The sequence below is a fragment of the Acomys minous genome (assembly GCF_964271855.1).
Source record: "Acomys minous genome assembly, chromosome: 12".
In the NCBI taxonomy this organism is placed as follows: Eukaryota; Metazoa; Chordata; class Mammalia; order Rodentia; family Muridae; genus Acomys; species Acomys minous.
The window spans coordinates 57,755,223-57,774,359 of NC_140493.1; the positions used below are offsets into that span (position 1 = coordinate 57,755,223).

At 45.8% G+C, this 19,137-nt stretch overlaps 1 protein-coding gene across 2 annotated transcripts in view; it reads left to right on the plus strand.

Moving 5' to 3' along the window:
• Positions 1 to 18,658, plus strand: part of DPYS (dihydropyrimidinase) — an 81,033-nt gene extending 62,375 nt beyond the window's left edge. Inside the window, exons 8-10 of one of the 2 annotated variants that reach the window (XM_084749171.1) lie at positions 6,197 to 6,404; positions 16,511 to 16,656; positions 18,240 to 18,658. In XM_084749171.1, the coding sequence (XP_084605297.1) occupies positions 6,197 to 6,404; positions 16,511 to 16,627 (325 nt within the window). In that variant the 3' untranslated portion in view covers positions 16,628 to 16,656; positions 18,240 to 18,658. The remainder of the gene's footprint in view (positions 1 to 6,196; positions 6,405 to 16,510; positions 16,657 to 18,239) is intronic. The other variant, XM_084749172.1, reaches the window with a different exon arrangement.
• The last annotated feature ends 479 nt before the right edge of the window (positions 18,659 to 19,137 follow it).

Here is a 19,137-nt window from a genome sequence, read left to right on the forward strand (position 1 = left end):
TGGTGGACGAGATTTCTGACCTTGCCTTTCACACCTAAGGCAGCCTCTTTCGGAAACTTATAAAATCTGAGGGATATCACATGATAGTGAAATAAAGATGCAGGGAGGTGTTGGGGAAGGCAAGGCTGCTTCCTGGTGCTGTGACAGCAGCCCTAGAGGAGGCCAGAAGACGAGGTGTAGCACTCAGCCAGTCCAGAGTCCCTTGAAGGGACAGCTTGCAGGTGACCTCAGTCCTGACATTCAAGAAGAATCTCAGATTTATAATTTTGAGATGGTCCCAAAAGGGAGATTTTTGTCAAAATACCAGAGGTTAAAGTAAGTCTCCCTTCCTTAAGCTGCTTTTGTCGAGGCTTTTATAACGGCGTGACAGAAAAGTAACCGAGACAGCAGGGCCACACACAGACTGTCCTCCAGAGGTGAAAGTGTTTCCTGACCCCCCACAGGGTCTCTGGGTTGTGAACTATGCGAGCCTTGGGCAAGTTCTTAAACAGCTCCGCATCAGAATTGACACTGGAGAAATGGAGCAATGAGATTTAGCTTGCACTCAGCCTGATAATCCTGTCATTGCCAAGGACTGCTGGTGTCGATGAACCCATTTCATGTAAAGGGTAAGAGGCCACTAAGGATGATAGCTATAACACCTTTACTTAGTCATTACTAATTAACATATGTCACTTACCAGGGACCCTCAGCAGAGCCCCTGGACTGTGTCTTCCCTTTCTCTTTAATTCAATATCCGGTTTCCAGAACACAGTCAAGTCACCAAGGATAAGAAACAAAACTGATCTGACTAAGCAGGAGAAAAATTCCGTAATTCTTTCATCTGGCTGTTTTATATGTACAAAGCACCTACTATGCAATGAGCATCAAACAACCTGTTCTGTGATGTAGAGGGGACGCCCACTAGGAAAAGGGCCGGATTCAGAAAAGATTCACGAGATCCTGATAACACATGTGCTGGATCCTGGTGGCATGCTGACTCAGCATGCCTGAGGCCCTGGTTGCCATCATCCCCAGAAACACAGAAATAAAAACGAAACAAATCCTTTGGAACTCTGCTGCCCCATATTTGACCATGTCCCCTGGATGGGGAGGCCTGGTGGCACTCAGAGGAAGGATAGCAGGCTACCAAGAAGAGACTTGATACCCTATGAGCATATACAGGGGGAGGAGGTCCCCCTCAATCATAGTCATAGGGGAGGGGAGTAAGGGGAAAATGGGAGGGAAGGAGGAATGGGAGGATACACGGGATGGGATAACAATTGAGATGTAATATGAATAAATCAATAAAAAATATTTTTAAAAAATGAAACAAAATAGAATTCAGAGAGCTTGAGGCTTCAGCACAGGAAAGAATCAGTTTGGCCAGAGCACTGGGGTTGGATTCTCGGATCCATGATTCTGTCTGTCCTTCATTCGGAACAACCGTAGCCATTCGTGGGCTCCTGTGTGACGTTTGGCTACACGTACGCATCGTGCGATAATTACAACAGGAGAATCGCCTGCCCCACTTACCATTTCCTTGTGAGCACACTGGCAGAGGGCAGCGTTTTAGGGAGGGAGGGTTGAGGAGCGAGGAGGGCATTCAGGGTAAAGAGCTGAAGGTACAAAGATGCAGACGTGAGCTCTCCAGAGCCACAGAATTACAGCTCTGGCTGGAAGGGAAAAGCTGGGTGCCGATGACACCCTGTCAGACACCTTCCTTGTGAAAGTGGAAGCAATTCTTTTAGCTGCTGGTGATAATGCCTAGAATTTACACACCACGTGCTAGTGAGACTGCATTTATATAATGCCTTATAATAAAGAATCTCTTAGACGCTAACCCTGAGGGTGAGAAAATGAAAGTAATGACCTTTATGTGGTGAAGCCGAGAAATGTGATTTAGTGTTTTTCCATGTCAACCTCCTTTGAAAAACCCCAACTCAAGTCACAGAGTCCTCTGGATCCATTTCCCCATATTTTCTTTCATAATTGCGTGTGTGTGTGTGTGTGTGTGTGTGTGTGTGTGTGTGTGTGTGTGTGTGTTCTCTGGGGGTGGTAAACACACTCATAGCCTGTTTCTTTGTAGTTAATATAAAATGTTTTTGCTTTGCTAGAATATTCTTACTTGCATCTTTCACAAATGTCCACATTTTATTGACGAATCAGTGGGAAGTTGTTATGTTTCATTTCTTCGGTAGTGCAGACAATGTTGTAGTGGCAGTCGCTGTGTCTACATCGTATTTTCCTGCTAGCATGCTCTCCTTAACTTCAGAGGTTCCTGCCTTCAGCTTTTCCCCTGTTTCTCTCCCATCCCTTCACTTCACAAAGCCATTTCAGTATGCATTTTAAAAAACTGAGATTATAATTTGATTACAACGTTTCTCCCGTCCCTTTCTTTAAGCCCTCCTATGTGCAGCTCCCCACTCACCATCACGTTTATGGCCTCTTTTCCTTTACAATTAATTATTATTTCATGAGTATTAATTTCCCTTTTCTTGAAAATAGATTTTTTTGGGGGCTGGAGAGATGACTCAGAGGTTAAGAGCACTGTCTGTTTTTCCAAAGGCACTGAATTCAATTCCCAGCAACCACATGGTGGCTCACAACCATCTCTAATGAGATCTGGTGCCTCTTCTGGCCTGTAGAATACTGTACAAATAATAAATGAATAAATCTTTTTAAAAAAGAAAATAGATTTTTCTCAAATAATAAATATATCCTAATTGTGGGTCCCTTCAGTTCCTCCTACATCCCGCCTGTCTGTGTCCACCCCCTTTATGGCTCAAACAAACAAGCTTCTAAGGAAAATAATAAAATAAAATAAAATAAAATCGACCACATCAGAGTAGGAGAAAACAAAGAGAAGAAAAAGCCCAAGAAAAGGCACAGACAGTGACAGAGAGACTCACTCGCTTCCACACTCAGAAATCCCATAAAAATCATTAAGCTGAAGGCCATAATATATATACACAAGGAACCTGTAGGGTAAAACAAGAGAAGAAAAATATAAATAAAATAAATAAGATAAATTTTAAAATAAGAGGCCTTGACATGACATTGTAAGATAAGGAATCTCCTGCAAAGGTAACACTGACTTCATTCTCTGTTGGTTGTTTATTGCTGGACACGTGGCCTACCCTTAAGGATAGCTTGTCTCCCTAGTGAGACTCCCTTGGAGAAAACTAATTTTTCATTTGCAAGTGGTTATCAATTGTCTGTTGCTTCTGGGTTAGAGATGGGGGCCTGTGTCCCCTTCTCCTTTCAGCTCTCAGACCCCACGTGTTGCACACATCAGCATGCATTTTTAACCATTTTATTTTCATCAGAAAGCAACCTCACCAATGCATCAGTCCAAACACTTTTTTTTTCACTGCTGAACTTTATTTTGTGATATAGTCTTTTTTTTTTAATATTGGTATTTTTAAACACATTTTTATTGAAAAATAAAATAATTCATATTACATCTCATTTTCTGTCCCATCCCATGCATCCTCCCATTCCTCCCTCCCTCCCACTTTCATCCCAATCCCCCTTCCCTATGACTGTGGCTATGGGGGACCTCCTTCCCCTGAATATGGTGCTAGGGTATCAAGTCTCTTCTTGGTAGTTCGCTATCCTTCCTCCTAGTGCCATTGGGCCTCCCCAACAAAGGGACATGGCCAAATATGGGGTACCAGAGATCGTGTGAAAGTCAGTCCCCAGTCTCCACTTAACTGTGGAGAATTTTCTGTCCCTTGGCTAGAGCTGGGTAGGGGTTTGATGATGACTGCACGTATTGTCCTTGGTTGGTGCCTTAGATCAAGCAGAACCCCTGGGCTCAAAAATGTGCATCTTGATCATCTCTGGAAACACCAAGTGCATCAGATCCCAGCTTGCAACACTGTAGTGATGTGAATGATTTCAACCCAGATGAAGAAGGAGGGCCTAGAAGAAAGATCTCACGCAAGAAAAGATGCTCTTGGTCCTAAATCCTTCACCAGTTATAAGTTGTTCATCCAGCCTATTGAAGGGCAGGGCTTTGTCCTCTTGCCTTGTGAGCTTTTTAAAAGCCATTTGTTCTTTGAGTCCTCCAAGGAAATGGGTTTCTCAGAAGCAGCATCTACAGCTTGCCTTCATCTCCCCTGTTCTTGAGAATGCTTTGCTACTTAATTTGTTTTAAAATTATTATTATTATTGTTGTTGTTGTTGTTGTTTTTCAAGACAGAGTTTCTCTGTGTAGCCTTGGCTGTCCTGTACTCACTTTGTAGACCAGGCTGGCCTCAAACTCACAGAGATCCGCCAGCCTCTGCCTCCCTGAGTGCTGAGGTTATAGATGTGCGCCACCATACCCAGCTTAAATTGATTTTTTTAAAGCTTGTTTTTTTTTTGTTTTTTTTTTACTTTAGAAAATCTTATTTTATTTTCAGTGTCCATTTATACAAAGAATTGACAAAAAAAAAACAACAATCTAAAGAAGGTTGTTTGGTTCAGAAAAACATGTAAATAAATGCTAGTAAGCACATACTAAACATTAACAGAGCTACCCTCTCCCATAACTTTCTCAGGACAAAACAATTTAAACACAACTCCCCGGCATGTAATATAGATTATATCTGGGAAAGCACAAAAAGAAAGCAGAAGGCCATGTTTTGATTCAGGGTACACTGACCAGATTGGGGACTATCTCTATGTTCTGACATCCAAAAAGAATAAATATATCTTATGAATTGAAGCTTGTTTTTAAGTTTGATTTTGCTAGATTTTATCAGCTGGTAAAAACTTGGGACGTATTTTTTGTTTTTGTTTGTTTTTTTGTTTTGTTTTTTCTTGCTTCTGGCCTTCATTCTTAGGCTGCAAGAAGCGTTAGTCTGACAGGTGCACCACAAGCAAGGGTCCCCAGGAGCAGGTGCACCACAAGCAAGGGTCCCCAGGAGCAGATGCATCACAAGCAAGTGTTCCCAGGAGCGCTGGAAAGCTTCAGTCCAAAAAAACGTTCACGCGACATAGTACAGGGAGAGCCACGGAGCTGTAGCTATGAAGTGTCGGATGGTGGCACCCAGGCTGTGGGAATATTTGACACTCATTGTAAGAGCCACAGATGTCATTCTAACCTGAAAGCCTGGCCTTTCTCTACATTGCTTGCCTCTTTGTTGGCTTTCTCTTTCTCTTAAGTATTTTCTCACCGACAAACATCTCATCACAGCTCAGCCTATGCCGAGTGTCTTCATTTTCCTATTTAGTAACTAGACACTTCAGCAAGCTTTCCCCTCCTTCTCAGTATGAGAAGTTATAGTTACATTGTATTTCTTCCCACTGAGCAGTGACCTTTGCTGGACTCCCTCGCCTGTAAGAAAGAGCCTTGCATTGTAGCGTGCAAGTACCCTATGACCCAGCCCTTTCACTCCTGGGTCTGCACACTAGAGAAGCATTCACACAGTGGATCTAAAGCAGTCTTTCCAAAACACGCTATGTTAGGTTAACTAGCCACTTAGGCCATAGTGTTTACATCAAAATAACAAGTTACCCACAGCAAGTACCTAGTTCTATCTGTCAATGTAAAAAAAATAAAATTAGAATGGGCCACTGCAGTTGATAATGAATACGCAAATACGTGATATGAAATGCTAAGTGGCTATTTTAACGTAGCTATTCCAACTGCTCTCAAATTTCTAATTTTGCCATTGACCAGGGTAAAATTCTCAAAGTGTATTTCTTTCCCTGATAACTACCAAATTCAATTTAATAACTGTCAAATCGTGGTTCCCCTGAAAGGCAGGAGTGAGAATGGAGTTTGGAAGGGGGCCTCAACTGCATCTGTCAAAGTCAGCGTTCTGTAGAGCTGAGTATAGGGCCAGCATGCTCATCTGTGCTCAGGATGTCTCCTAACTAAAAAGGGCGGGTGATGGGGGAATGGAGCCGGGTGTGTGTGGGGTGGGGGTGCTGTTCTTTGAAATGCTTTTTAAAAAATCAACCTGACAGACAGTGCTCTACCCTAATCTACCTTCATCTGTTACCTTAAAGAGGGGTCTCTGGGGTTTTCCTCTTCAAGAATACGATACCTTCGCAATAAAATGGTAGTGGTCTGCTCTGTTCTGGAAGCTTCCTGGTACGGTGATGAAGCCCTGCCCAATGGCCTTGCTGGGCTTTCTTCCAAGTCAGCCCTCTTGTAGCGGCATTCTGCATTCACCAGATGAGCCGGTGATGATCTGGGGCTGTTTTGGTTTCACAAACCCAGGAGGATCTCAGCCAAAAGTCACCATCAGGCCGTTAACTTCAACATCTTCGAGGGCATGGTTTGCCATGGGGTGCCGCTGGTGACGGTGTCGAGAGGCCGAGTGGTGTATGAAGCAGGCGTTTTCCACGTCACGGCAGGAGATGGGAAGTTCATTCCACGCAAACCATTTGCTGAATACATTTACAAACGAATCAAGCAGCGAGACCAGGTGAGCCACACCGCAGTGACAAGTGCCATCTAGCCATCTGGGGTGCCAGGTTTGCTATTTATTGTTCACGGTGGTAGCACCGTATCATAGCGGGTTTAGCATGTCAACATTGACCAGAGAGCACATCTCAGCTTTCAAGGCATGAATCCCTAGCTGGCTGTTTGCAGATGTGTCTCTTCCAGTTTTCTTGACTTTCGTTTTCTTCGTAGTGCCTTGGGTGACTGCTCACTACTGTCAATAACCAGGCATCCAGATGGTTCCAGCTACCTGGGGGTGGGGGTAGGGGTGGGCGTGGGGAGGTTGTCAAAGACACCTGTGAGAGAAGTTTATAAAAGGAGCTGGGGAAACACTGAGAGCCAAGAGAGAAGAAAGAAGGCAGGAAAGTGAGGGACACATTCTGGATGGCTCAGGCCAGGTAGGGCTCTGTTTAGGGAGAATCTTTTGGGTCTCTGGATCTCCTAGCTCCAGATGGCATCAGTCATTGGCTGGGAGCTGTTGTGGGAGGCGTGGCCTGCCTGTCCGCATGCCATGGGGGGAAGGCGGGGTGTCTTAGCTCAGCAGCTATGCTGTGAAGAATTGTGCTCCCTTTAGCTAGAACTCACAAGGAGCTTTTTCTCAGGGTAGCCCCCAGATGTGGAGTTTGGGGAAGGGAGATCTGACTGTGAGCCCTCCCTTGCCAACGCACTGCCAAGCAGTAGGCGCGGGGGGGGGGGGCGGGGGCGGCCGGCAGGCGGGGGCGGGGGGGGGGGGGAGGGAACGACACACAGGTTCCCTGTTATCTTTGGGCTCCGCTTTCTCACCTGAAAATCAAACATTTGTTTTTTTAATTTATCTTGCATTTTCATGTTTAGTTTGTACAGTCTTAAGTAGTTTTTAAATGTTACTAAATGCACCGAAATACTGTTTGTTTGTTTGTTTGTTTAAGTTTACATGAGAAAATTTGGAATCGTGTATTTTGAGGGTGGCCAGGCAGCTGCTGTTACTTTGTACTAACAAAGTGGCCCCACAGAGCGCGTGCTTCAGCTCTCCGCCCAGCAGTCTTCTCTCAGGCCCATCCCGGTAGGGTCCCTGTAACTCTGGATTCCTTCAGGAACGTCTCCTCTTTCCGCTTTTCAAATGTATATTCCCCGCCCCAGAACTCTGCAGCTGTTTTCCACGCCACTTGGTTTAGTCCTAGCGACCTCTCTGATTTCTGTTCTAACAGCTCATGGCTTTGTTTGTCTTGAGGATTCTCAGGGTCCATTACACCAAAAAAACCCCTCCACTTTTCAAATCATTTCCCAAGGTTTTGCTCAGGTAAACCAGCGCTCTTAAATATTACCACCAATCTTTCCCTTTTCTTCTTTTTTTCCCCCCATGCAGGGTGACACATTAAGACAGATCTCAGGCCTCTGTTCTGCTGAGCCACACCCTGGCTCTGCAACACAGCCGATGTTTAAGATGGTGTTGGGCTTGCTGTGGGGTTAGTTTAGAAATGTTGCCGCTGACAGGTGACAAGTGGTAACTGCAAAGGCCCCAGGGTTTCCTGCTGGTCTGTGTGCTCAGTAGAAACAGTTCTAACATTTAATGAGCGAGCCTTCCTGAAGGCAAACTGCATGGCTGAGACCGATGGAGTAGCACACTGAGGCAAGGAGGGCGCTTTCCCTCACTTTCAAGATTGAAATGAGGAACTAAGAGGCTTGTTCAAGCGTTGGAGAGAAGTCTCAGCCACTGGGAACATTTGCTGATTTTTTTTTAGCGGACCCAGGCTCTGTTCCCAACAGTCTCATCAAATGGCTGACAACCTCCCTTACCTTCAACTCTAAGGGATCTGATGCCTCCTTCTGACTTCCACGGGCACCTTCACGCATGTGACATACACATAACAGATAAAAATAAATATTTTAAAGAGCAAATTAAGGTAGGGGCTAGGGAGATGGCTCTGCAGTTAAGAGTGTTCATTGCTCTTTCAGAGGACCCTGGTTCAGGGTTTAAGATTCACCACCTATGTGGTGGCTCCTAACCATTTGTAACTCCAATTCCAATGGGTTTGATACACTCTGCTGGCCTTCCTGGGGAACCAGGCGTACACGTAGCACACAGAAATACATCTAGGCAAAAGATTTATATTCGTAAAATTATTTAAAATATTTTAAGTACAAAATAAAAGGCCATGAATCTAAAGGGAGGGGGAGGCAATTTGTTGTTGCTGTTGTTATTATTATTATTATTATTATTATTATTATTATTATTATTATTATTTAATATACATAGCTAATATTTCCCAGAATTTTTTAAATAAAAAGATGAGACATTAAGAATACTTAAATTTTACATAAAAAGCCATTCAAGAAAGAGCTTTAGCAGGAAGGAAGGAGAAATGAAAGAAATAAAAGGAAAAGATAAATGTAACATAAACTTAGATATTTCAAGTTTCCTGAAAGAGCAAATTACATATTATTAATTCTTTACCAAATACAAAAAGGTCTTTAACTTCAAATGGATTATATTCCTGGACTTTTTCTGCATTTAAGGTATTATAATTTTCAACAAAAATTGAAAACATGAGCCATCCTTGAGCTATTTTCTGTCTTTGGTATTAAGCGACTGCAGCCTTTCCTGGAGAATGCAGTCACATTGCGCTTTATAGAGGAATCAGAAGAGCTTCCTGGGGAAATATATGGTTTCGGAATACTGCTGCCAAAGCTTTTAAACTGCCTTGTATCTTTGCAGCGATAAGCATAATTTTCTTTCTAGATAAGAGGAAATTGAGAGGATGACTGACTTGGTCCTTGAAATGGGTATTTTCCATTTCCAACACTATAGTTTGTCAATGCCTTTCTCAAGGTGGTAGCGTGAGAAAAGTCATTTCACTCCTGTCACCAGCTGCCATCCAGTCCTGACTCGCTGGATTGATGGCTCATAACAAGCAAAGGTGGGGCTCACGCTGGAGCTGGCTCTTTGGCTTGACAGAGAGACACTTGTGTGCATCACTGTCCAGTCCTTGCTCACTGATGTCAGCTTGGCAGCTTGGAAGCAGATATAAAGTCACATTTGCATCCCGGAAACAGGCAAGTGCTACCACTGGGGTGCTGAGGATGGGAAGAAAAGAAAGAGTGGGGTTTGAGATTAATATGTACCAGGCCACCCCTGCACAAAGGGGACTTTCTCTGAGATCTGAGATGCTCCAAAATCTGAAATCTTTTAAAGCGTTGCCTTGAAACACCGGAAAACTTAAAATGTCAAATTTTATAGCACGGAATACCCAACCAAAATACTTCAAAATATAAAAGATGTCTAGTCACAAGCATTTTTGAGGGACACTCAACCCGTGGTCTGTCCTTGCTTTACCTGACCATTCAACACTGTTCGGCCAGTGACATTCGCTGACCATCAGTTGGTTGTCATGGTTTCATTCTTACACCCCTGGAGATAAATGGTGGTGACCCTACCTTATAGATTAAGAAACTGAGGCTCACTATAAAACACATCAGTCGTAAAGTGTCATCCCTGCTTGGTGTGTAGCTCCCACCTCCTGTCTCTCAGATGGGTTGTCAGTCTTCCCTCTGCAGCAGTGAAGGGCCTCCTTCTATTGACAGACTTAAACAGGGGAGCCAGCCCCAAGGTGACCCTGCACTGTCATTGGGGAATAGTTCAAAGCACATATGTTTGCGCTGTAAAGTCCTTTCCTGTTGAACCCACGGGCTGCTCACGTTGTAGTGACTCACTGGAAAGCACTGGGTGGCTCAGCTTAGTGTGCCCCGAATGCCCGCTGACTTCAGGAGGGGCTGGCTGGATTTCATTCTCGGGGTGCTGCCGTTCATTTGTCTGTTTGAGGTCAGGCCAGTATGTGCTGCCTGGCATTTGGAGTTGCTGTTGTCTTTATGGATATTTGAGTCTCTTGGTCCCCACGGGTGGCCTGGTAGCAGTCATTCCATTGAGGTCTAAGGAGTCATTTCTATGGTTCTCGATATTTTCAGAAAGCCTTGCATCCCTTCATTTCTCTCTAGGTAGATAATACAGTCACGTTTTCTATCAATTTACATGTTCCTCTTCCCCCGGATCAACTAACCAAAAAGCACTTCTCTAATTATGTAGATATAGCGATGATTGCAATTAATGTTTATTCATAGCACTGCATATAATTCTCATTTTGTCTTTCTATTAACACATCACAATGACAATCATAATTAAATATGATGAACTCAAATTGAACTCTCATCTGCTAAAATAATCCACCCATATTCTGTTAAGTGAGGGACAAAGTTTGCTTTCTGTGTCTTTGAGAGCATCTTTTCACATGTATTTACCTTCAAGCCATCTTATTTGGCTATAGTACTATTGAGATGTGTTGAAAGATTATTAATATTTAATATTAATAATAATTTTTATAAAATCTGTGGTTACTCTTTAACCAAGCTTTGTACCCAAATAACCACACAAAGAGACTAGGATCTATTTAATTAGCATTAAGTACAATGGTGCACAATAATTACTCCATCCTAAATTTCTATGCTAGTATAGTTTCAGCCCATTCAGATTTCCCACATTATGCTTGCTTTTAAATAAATCATCTCCTAGCCCACGTTCATCTCTCCTGATGTTTCTTGGTTTTCTCCTCCCTCATTGGTTCCAGATGTCCCACCTTATTCTCTGTATTGCTCAGCATTGGCCAGTTGGTTTTTATTGACAACACAGAGAACAAATGGTTACATGTTTGTTTATACAAACTTGAGACAGGAGATACTTAGGATAAACACCACAATGCAATGTCTGGATTGAACCAGAGAGTGGGGTAGAGAAATCAGCATTTAAACGAACAAGAGTAAACTGTACACAGTCCACAGGACCATTATGCCAACAGAGATGGAAGCCACTGGTGCTGGAGTGTGATTACAAAATCTTGGAGAGATGGCATGAGCCATACTAGATATGTCCTCAGGTCCCCAGTGTCTTGAGATGTAACTTGGAAAAGTTGTTGAATACTTTTAAATAATGTTGCTCTCAACAGAAAAGTTTCCAGGGGTCCAATAACCAAGCATCCTCCATTCGTTTCACAAATATTTGTTGATTATCAAGCATGATTCAAGGTCCTAGGATACAGGTACCAGTGAGCCAGCAGTCATTGATCCCGAAGGGCTCACATCCTACCTCTTTCACCTCCAGCCCCTAGTGCATCCAGCCTTGTTCATGACCCACTTTTACGTTCCTCTCTGCTGTGGTTTTCTAGCTATCTGGACTGAGGAATCAGTGATGGAGGAGATGAAGGCAGGAGATCAAGTTAAGAGTCATCCAATATAGATGTAAATTCCCAAGTCCAAGGTCACCAAGGCAACTGTTAGACAGAGATGAAAGAGGGGTCTTACTGATGCTCAGGCAGCCCCAAACTTCAGAGAACAAGAGAAAACAGCCAGGGAGCTGGAGAAAGCTGGCCCATGAGGCAGAGCAAATGAGAACAACAGGCCCTCAAGCAGGAGCTTGACTCCACTATGTTCAGCCTAGATAACCCAGTCTTCATCCGTGTGTTTTATGCCTCATTAAACACCTGCTGGGAATCAAGTATGCTCCTATGCCTTCAGCAGGGGACACTGGGGTGGGGTCGTGGTCAACACTGTAATCCATGAGCATTGATCCCTGGGCCTGCTGTATCTGGGCTCTATAGTATGCTGCTATTTCTATTTCCTGTGGAAATCTGTCATTGTCACTAGAGCAAAGGACCAAGGCTTGATTTCTTAAACATGGTAGGTTAGTTACATTTACTTAGAAAACAAATGTGCACTGGCACTTCTGAACCGTATCTGCAGAGTGAGTGCCATTTTGTCAGAGGGAATGACTCTGAGGCTCTGAGAAGCACATGGAGCAGGATGCTGGGGGTGGTGGTGGGGGTGTGAGAAGTGGGGGGGTGGGGGTGGCGGCATAGGATATGGTGGGGGTGAGGGGGTGGTGGGGGTGGGCATGGGGGTGGGGTGGGTGTGGGTGTGGGGTAGGTGTGGGCATGGGGTGGGGTAGGGTTAGGGTGGGGTGGGTATGGGGGTGGGCATGGGGGTGGGGTGGGGGTGGGGGTGGGGTGGGGGTGGGGGTGGGGTGGGCATGGGAGTGGGGTGGGTGTGGGTGTGGGCATGGGGGTGGGGTGGGTGTGGGTGTGGGGTGGGGGTGGGGGTGGGGTGGAGTTAGGGTGGGGTGGGGGTGGGGTGGGGTTAGGGTGGGGTGGGTGTGGGTGTGGGCATGGGGGTGGGGTGGGCATGGGAGTGGGGTGGGTGTGGGGGTGGGGGTGGGGGTGGGGTGGGTGTGGGTGTGGGGTGGGTGTGGGTGTGGGGTGGGTGTGGGCATGGGGTGGGGTGGGGTTAGGGTGGGGTGGGGGTGGGGTGGGGTTAGGGTGTGGTGGGTGTGGGCATGGGGTGGGGTAGGGTTAGGGTGGGGTGGGGGTGGGGGTGGGCATGGGGGTGGGTGGGTGTGGGGGTGGGGTGGGTGTGGGGGTGGGGTTAGGGTGAGGTGGGTGTGGGGTGGGGTTAGGGTGGGGTGGGGGTGGGGTGGGGTTAGGGTGTGGTGGGTGTGGGCATGGGGTGGGGTGGGGTTAGGGTGGGGTGGGGGTGGGGTGGGGTTAGGGTGTGGTGGGTGTGGGCATGGGGTGGGGTAGGGTTAGGGTGGGGTGGGGGTGGGGGTGGGCATGGGGGTGGGTGGGTGTGGGGGTGGGGTGGGTGTGGGGGTGGGGTTAGGGTGAGGTGGGTGTGGGGTGGGGTTAGGGTGGGGTGGGGGTGGGGTGGGGTTAGGGTGTGGTGGGTGTGGGCATGGGAGTGGGGTGGGTGTGGGGTGGGTGTGGGATGGGTGTGGGTGTAGGGTGGGTGTGGGGTGGGAATGGAGGTAGGGGTGGGGGTGAGGGTGGGGGTGGGACGAGCAACAGACATGAGGATGATTTGAGTCCAGCCAGGACAGAGCATACACAATGCATCTCTAACGATAGGAAAATGTCCAAAGGTTAAAAGTTCTGGGAAGCTGGAAGCAAGACCTTCATTGACATAGATTGCTGGTAACTTACCCATTAGAGTGAAAAGCTGTGTAATGCCGGATGGCAAGACACTTGAGAGGACTTCATTTGTTTCTAGGGTGGCAGTGTGGGCAGGAGTGGCCACACCCTCCTCATCATTCTGGTAGAAAAACAAGGCCTCGCCCACTCAAAGCCTCTGAGGCAGATAAACAGTACAACCTCAGTCTGGACCTGGCAGGCAGGTCAGAGACATAGATGGTGTGACCACAGTGGGGACAATCAGGTTACATGCTGCCTAGTGGCCTAACCAGGGCAGTGGCTGGACAGCCAGAAAGAGATTGTTAGATACCAGGTGTCCTGAGACCTGAACATTGAATGCAATTAATTAGCAAGAAAAGGGCAACCTGGAAAGTAATGCCTGGCAAGTACAAGACAGGAAGTTGGGAAGAGGAGGTGGCAGGGAACAGTACGCCTCATGCAAGAAGAAAGGGCCTAATCTGAGAAATGCCTTGACTCTCTGTCCCACAAATCTTTTTCCTCATATTTATTGGTGTGTTGCTTATATTTATCATTATAGAACAACAGAGTAATGCCTCAGTCCTCCGGGAGAGACAGACAAACCAAAGAAGGTTAGGCATCCTAGCCCATATGAAAGCAAAAACCAAAAACTCCCCCCAAAAACCCAAAAAACAAGAACAAAAATCCCATACAATTTCCAGCATGGTTCCTGAGTCTGCAGCTAGGATCCAGGGAAGGGATGTTTAGAGAAGCTGACCAGCCTGCAGAAGAGCAGTTCTCAACCTGTGAGTGCTGACCCCTTTCACAGGGGTCACCTAAGACCGTTGAGAAAGGCACATATTTATATTATGAGTCATAACAGTAGCAAGCTTACAGTTATGAAGTAGCAACGAAAATAATGTTACGGTTGGGGGTCACCGCAGCCCGAGGGGCTGTATTAAAGGATTCTAGCACTCACTGAAACACACCATGGGGTTTGCCAAGAGTGGAGACAGGCAAGACCTGCAAATAGTAAGCAAGAGAAGGTAGAAAGAGGGTGCTAGAAAATCTTGGGTTTGCTTGCAGTGCCTGGGTTATGGTGGTTTATGATGTCAGGGTGTTTAGAAGCGGCCTGCTTTGGATGCTAACTACCTAGCCTAGCGCGGCAACTGCAGCCACAGGAGGGAGACGTGCAGGGGTAAAGACCTGAGATGAAGGGTGTAGTCAGAGACCACGGCGTGAGATAAGTTTAAGGTTCCAGCATGAGGCCTCCAAGTGACCAGCGCCATCACTTGAGTGGCACATATGGGAGATTGATTCTGTCTGGTGTCTCAAGATGGCAACAGGACCAGGATGAAGGAAAGCCATGATGCGGGTCAAGCAAAGACCCGACAGACATAGGACAGACGTAAGACAGGGCAGAGGAACTCACTGCCTGGTGCTCCAGTCACACTGCAAGTTCCAGAACTGTGAACCAGAGAAGGCAATGCTTTGCCTCTGGAATTTGTCATGTTTCCGAGAGATGGGTTTTATTTACCATTTCATGGATGAGGATGCAGGCCCAGAGGCAGGCATTAACTTGTCAGCTCCCTTCAAATAATGAGTAAAAAGAAAGCTTCACCTCAGATCCAGCCCCCTCTGTTATCGTTTTAGTATAATAGTTTGAGTCACTAATGTGAGGCCCAGAGTAATCTGTGTGTGCTTATGTGTGTCTTTGCGTATTATTGCGTTCACTGGGTGTACTACGCAACAGGCACTGTTCCACACACTTTATGTTTAACCCTTACAACAGTGCTACAGTGCAGCCCAGCCTTTCACCTCAGCTAGCGCAAAGGGAGCTGAGGCAAGGCGTGAAGAACTGTCCACGCCGCCCCAGCTCCAGAACCCACCCTCGTGACCCCTGAAACTGGCGCCCTCTTCTCTCACCAGTGAAGTTATGCGCATCTTTTTAAACACTATGACTTAGGTCCTTCTCATGAATTCTCTTGCTCATATGGTTGAGAATGCTTTTCAGGTTCTGAGTTAACTCTCAGCCTGTTGCCTAGTGGGTCACTAAAGAGGTAAGATTCTACAGAAAGCCTGTGTTATGCACCAAAGCAACCAGGAAAATGCAGCACAAATGCAAATCATCCTACTGTGCAGCCAGATATCTGAAAGTTGTTAGAGAGAGAGAGGAGTGGGGTTGGGGAAAGCACTCTGAGACCACAGCAACTTGGATGGAAGCAAGAAGAAAGGGGCAGGTGAGGTGGTTCAGTGGTTAAGAATACTGGCTGCTCTTCCAGAGGACCTGGGTTCAATTCCCAGCACCCGCATGGCCGCTCACAACCATTTGTAACTCAGTTTCAGGGGACCCAAAGTCTTCTTCTGGCCTCAGTGGGCACTGCCATACACAAGCAGGAAAAATACTAATGCATGTAAAATAAATAATTTTATATGCTTTACAGATATGGAAAATAACATATTTTTAAAATATTTTAAATACCACTTGAAAGAAAAAGAAAAAAACAGAATGGGAAAGGGGCCTATAGGGAATGGTGCGGGATTTACAAGAGTGTGAGGCCAGATGGAACATTTCCTAGCTTTCTCCCTTTTTCCTGGGATTTTTTGTTTGTTGGTTGGTTGGTGTTGGCTTGTGTATATGGGTGTTTGAATGTGTGTGGACACATGTAAGTACATATGCATGTGCACGTGTCTTTTAGGTTGAGGCCCGTAGTTGGCCTCATGTGCCTCCCACTGTTACATTTGCTCTTTTCTTCAATGAGCGAAGGTCTCTAGGTTGAACCCAGAACTCACGGATCAGCAAGTCTAGCCATCTTGCCCTTGTCTCTGCCTCCCTAGGGCTGCAATTACAAGCAGCTGCCATACCTGCCTGACTTTTACCTGGGTTTTTAGCTACAGCTCTGATCCCCAAGCTGGAGTGGCAGGCACATTGTCCACTGAGCCACCTCCCCAGCACTCTTTTTGTGATGCATATTAACACCAACAGAAAAGACAGCCCAGAGGGAGAGTCACATGTAAGACATAGGATGCATGTCATACATCCACAGGGCTGTCTCTAACCCCAGTTCATAAGGGCGCTACTGCTAACATGGGGTTCAAGTAGTGAGTAAAGCACAGGAGAGAAATGAAATGCATTCTGTTTCAGACGTGCACGCCTACACCAGTGAAGCGTGCACCCTACACAGGAGAAGTCATCACATTGAAATCCAGAGAGACGAAAGAAGATGACGCATCTGGAACCAGGATGAAGGGCCATTCCTGATCTGGGTGCCGTGGTTAAGCAAGTGCCAAGTAAGTGTTTCGGAGTGGATGTCAATCTATGAGTACCAGCACATAGGTTAGCATCTTTCTTCTCCTTAAGGAGTCCTGAGCTTCAGAGTAGAGGGAACACTGGTAAGTCTTAGAACATGGACAGACAGCATTCTAAGGTAGAAATAGGCCTTGAGCTAGCTAAAGATCCATTCTCTAGAGTGTTAGGGAATATTCCAAAACAGCCCTAGAGAATCTTCTATGAGTACAAAGCAGCAGGCTAGGTCAGGCAGGGAGCCCTGCCTGTCCTACGAGCATGTTACATGGTCAATATTTGAAAACCAACTAGGACTTTATGTGGAAAAAAGATAAATCTTTGCATTGCAAGTGCAGTTATGATCTATGGTTTAGAATGCATGAAAAATGAATAAAATTGAGGAACTAAAGGAAAGTTACATAACTTTTTTGGAAAACAGTTTTCTAGAAGTATTTGGCAGCGTGTGACACTTTAATTCTGGAGGAGTGTGGACACCAGTATGCAGAGACCCTTAACACTGGTCAGTCCCACGCTGCCTTTTGACATGGGGCGCTTTCTGTTTTGAAACTCCTACTGTTTCCATCTTTTCTTTTCCAGTTTCTTTTCCCTCCACTGTTTTCTGTTCCTTCTCTGCCAAATCTGTACTAAAGGACAGTGCTACAGTTTTAGCATCTCTGAGACATCACTTTCACCGACTTAGCAAAATGCACATTTTTGCCATTTGGTGGTTTTACTGGATTCTAATTACCTTTTTAAATTGTGAGGTGTGTTTGTATGTTTCTTTAGGAGAGTCTTAAACTAGCAGACATGTCCAGCTTATAGCCTGTGGGTCACAGGATAGTGATTAGTTAGTATAGCCCAACACAACAGCATAAACACACTAAAAAAAAAACATTGAGATGCTTTTCTGGTTGTTTTCCTGGGCACTTGATTGTGTGCTTCTCAAGTGTAAGCTTTAGAGATGACAGTTGTCACAGGGTGAAGGTCTGACACTGCGGTTAGAAGCTGACCTGGTGGATGAAGGTGTGTGTGTGTGTGTGTGTGTGTGTGTGTGTGTGTGTGTGTGTGTGTCTGTGTCTGTGTGTGTCTGTGTGTCTGTGTGTGTGCGCGCGCACACACGCGCACGCGCATGCTGGAGCACTGCTGGATGCAGGTCTTGTTTCCTATGTACTCGGCAACTGCACACGTTCACACCTGACAACCGTGCTCTCTGCTTAACCCTTAGGACAGCAGGGATTTGGATAATGAACACAGGGACACTGCAGAGCTGGCTCCCTCGTGCAGTGCTCTTTCTCTGATTATTGAACATTGTCTTCTTTAAAAAAAAAAAAAACACCAGCCTCAAGCTTCAGTATTTCTGTCGTTTCCACATTACTGGAATTATTCGTGTGATCCAGAAAGATTATATTAAAAAATGCCAGTGATTAGCAAAAGAAATGGTACCGGATGTGCTCGCACACTGCTTAGGGCTCCTGTAGGAGCAGGCTTAGTGTTTACTTTGATTAGAACATTTCTTGGCGTTAGCTTGAATTCAGTTTCTCTTTGTGAGGGAGAATGTTACACTGAATGCCTTTTATTCTCTTCAAAGGCGAGAGAACAGAGCAAAGGCTGCGAGGCTCCCCTCCCTGCCGCGCTGTCAGCCCTTGGAGAAGCGCCTGCTATTTCAACTCCCCAAGATCCTTCAGGAAAAATCATCGCTCTAGGCCTCTTTGATTTTTTTTTTTCTCTCTCTCTCTCAGAAGCAAAAGCTGTCTGCCTCACTGTGTCTTTGTTGCTGTGGGAGACTGAAGACATAAATGAATATTATCGGGGTGGAAAGTCTGCATGAAAATTCATTGATGATTCTTTTCAACTGCCATCTTTCCTTACACTGGATTTCTTTCTTTGTATTTTTAAAGATCACTTTCTTGTGTAGAAGTTTTGTGTCAATGGCTGCATTTGTTTGAAACGGTGTGATTCCACATTTCACTGCAGTAATAAACATTGGGAGCTTCATCTTGTATTCCAGATCTGAGCCCCATGTGTCTCCTGATACCTAGAGGGGGGGACCGGGACCCTGAGGATCGGTTTTGACAAAAGAACATGATTTCTTGTGTCTCAGTGGCATCTGTAAGTCACTTTCCCTTGACGGGTCTCAGGAAATCAAATCAGGTACTCAACCGTTAAATGAGTCCGAGGCAAAATATCCAATCACATTGATGGATTCGGGATTTGAGGGGATTATGGAATTAGGAGCACATGAGATACCACGTTGATCTGTTCCTCCCCACCCCTTGCCTGTGCCTCGGTCCTTCTGTGCAGCGAGGTTGGCCGTTTCTTTCTTCTTCTGGGCAGACAGGACAAGAAGGCTGTCTTTGAATGTTCCCACACTCTGACATACTAGCTCAGGACAGGATGTGTTTGCACCTTTAACAAAGGGTAGTGGGAGCTCGACTGTCATTTGTTCTTACTACACAGAAGAGAGGACAGCGAGCTGCACCCGAAAA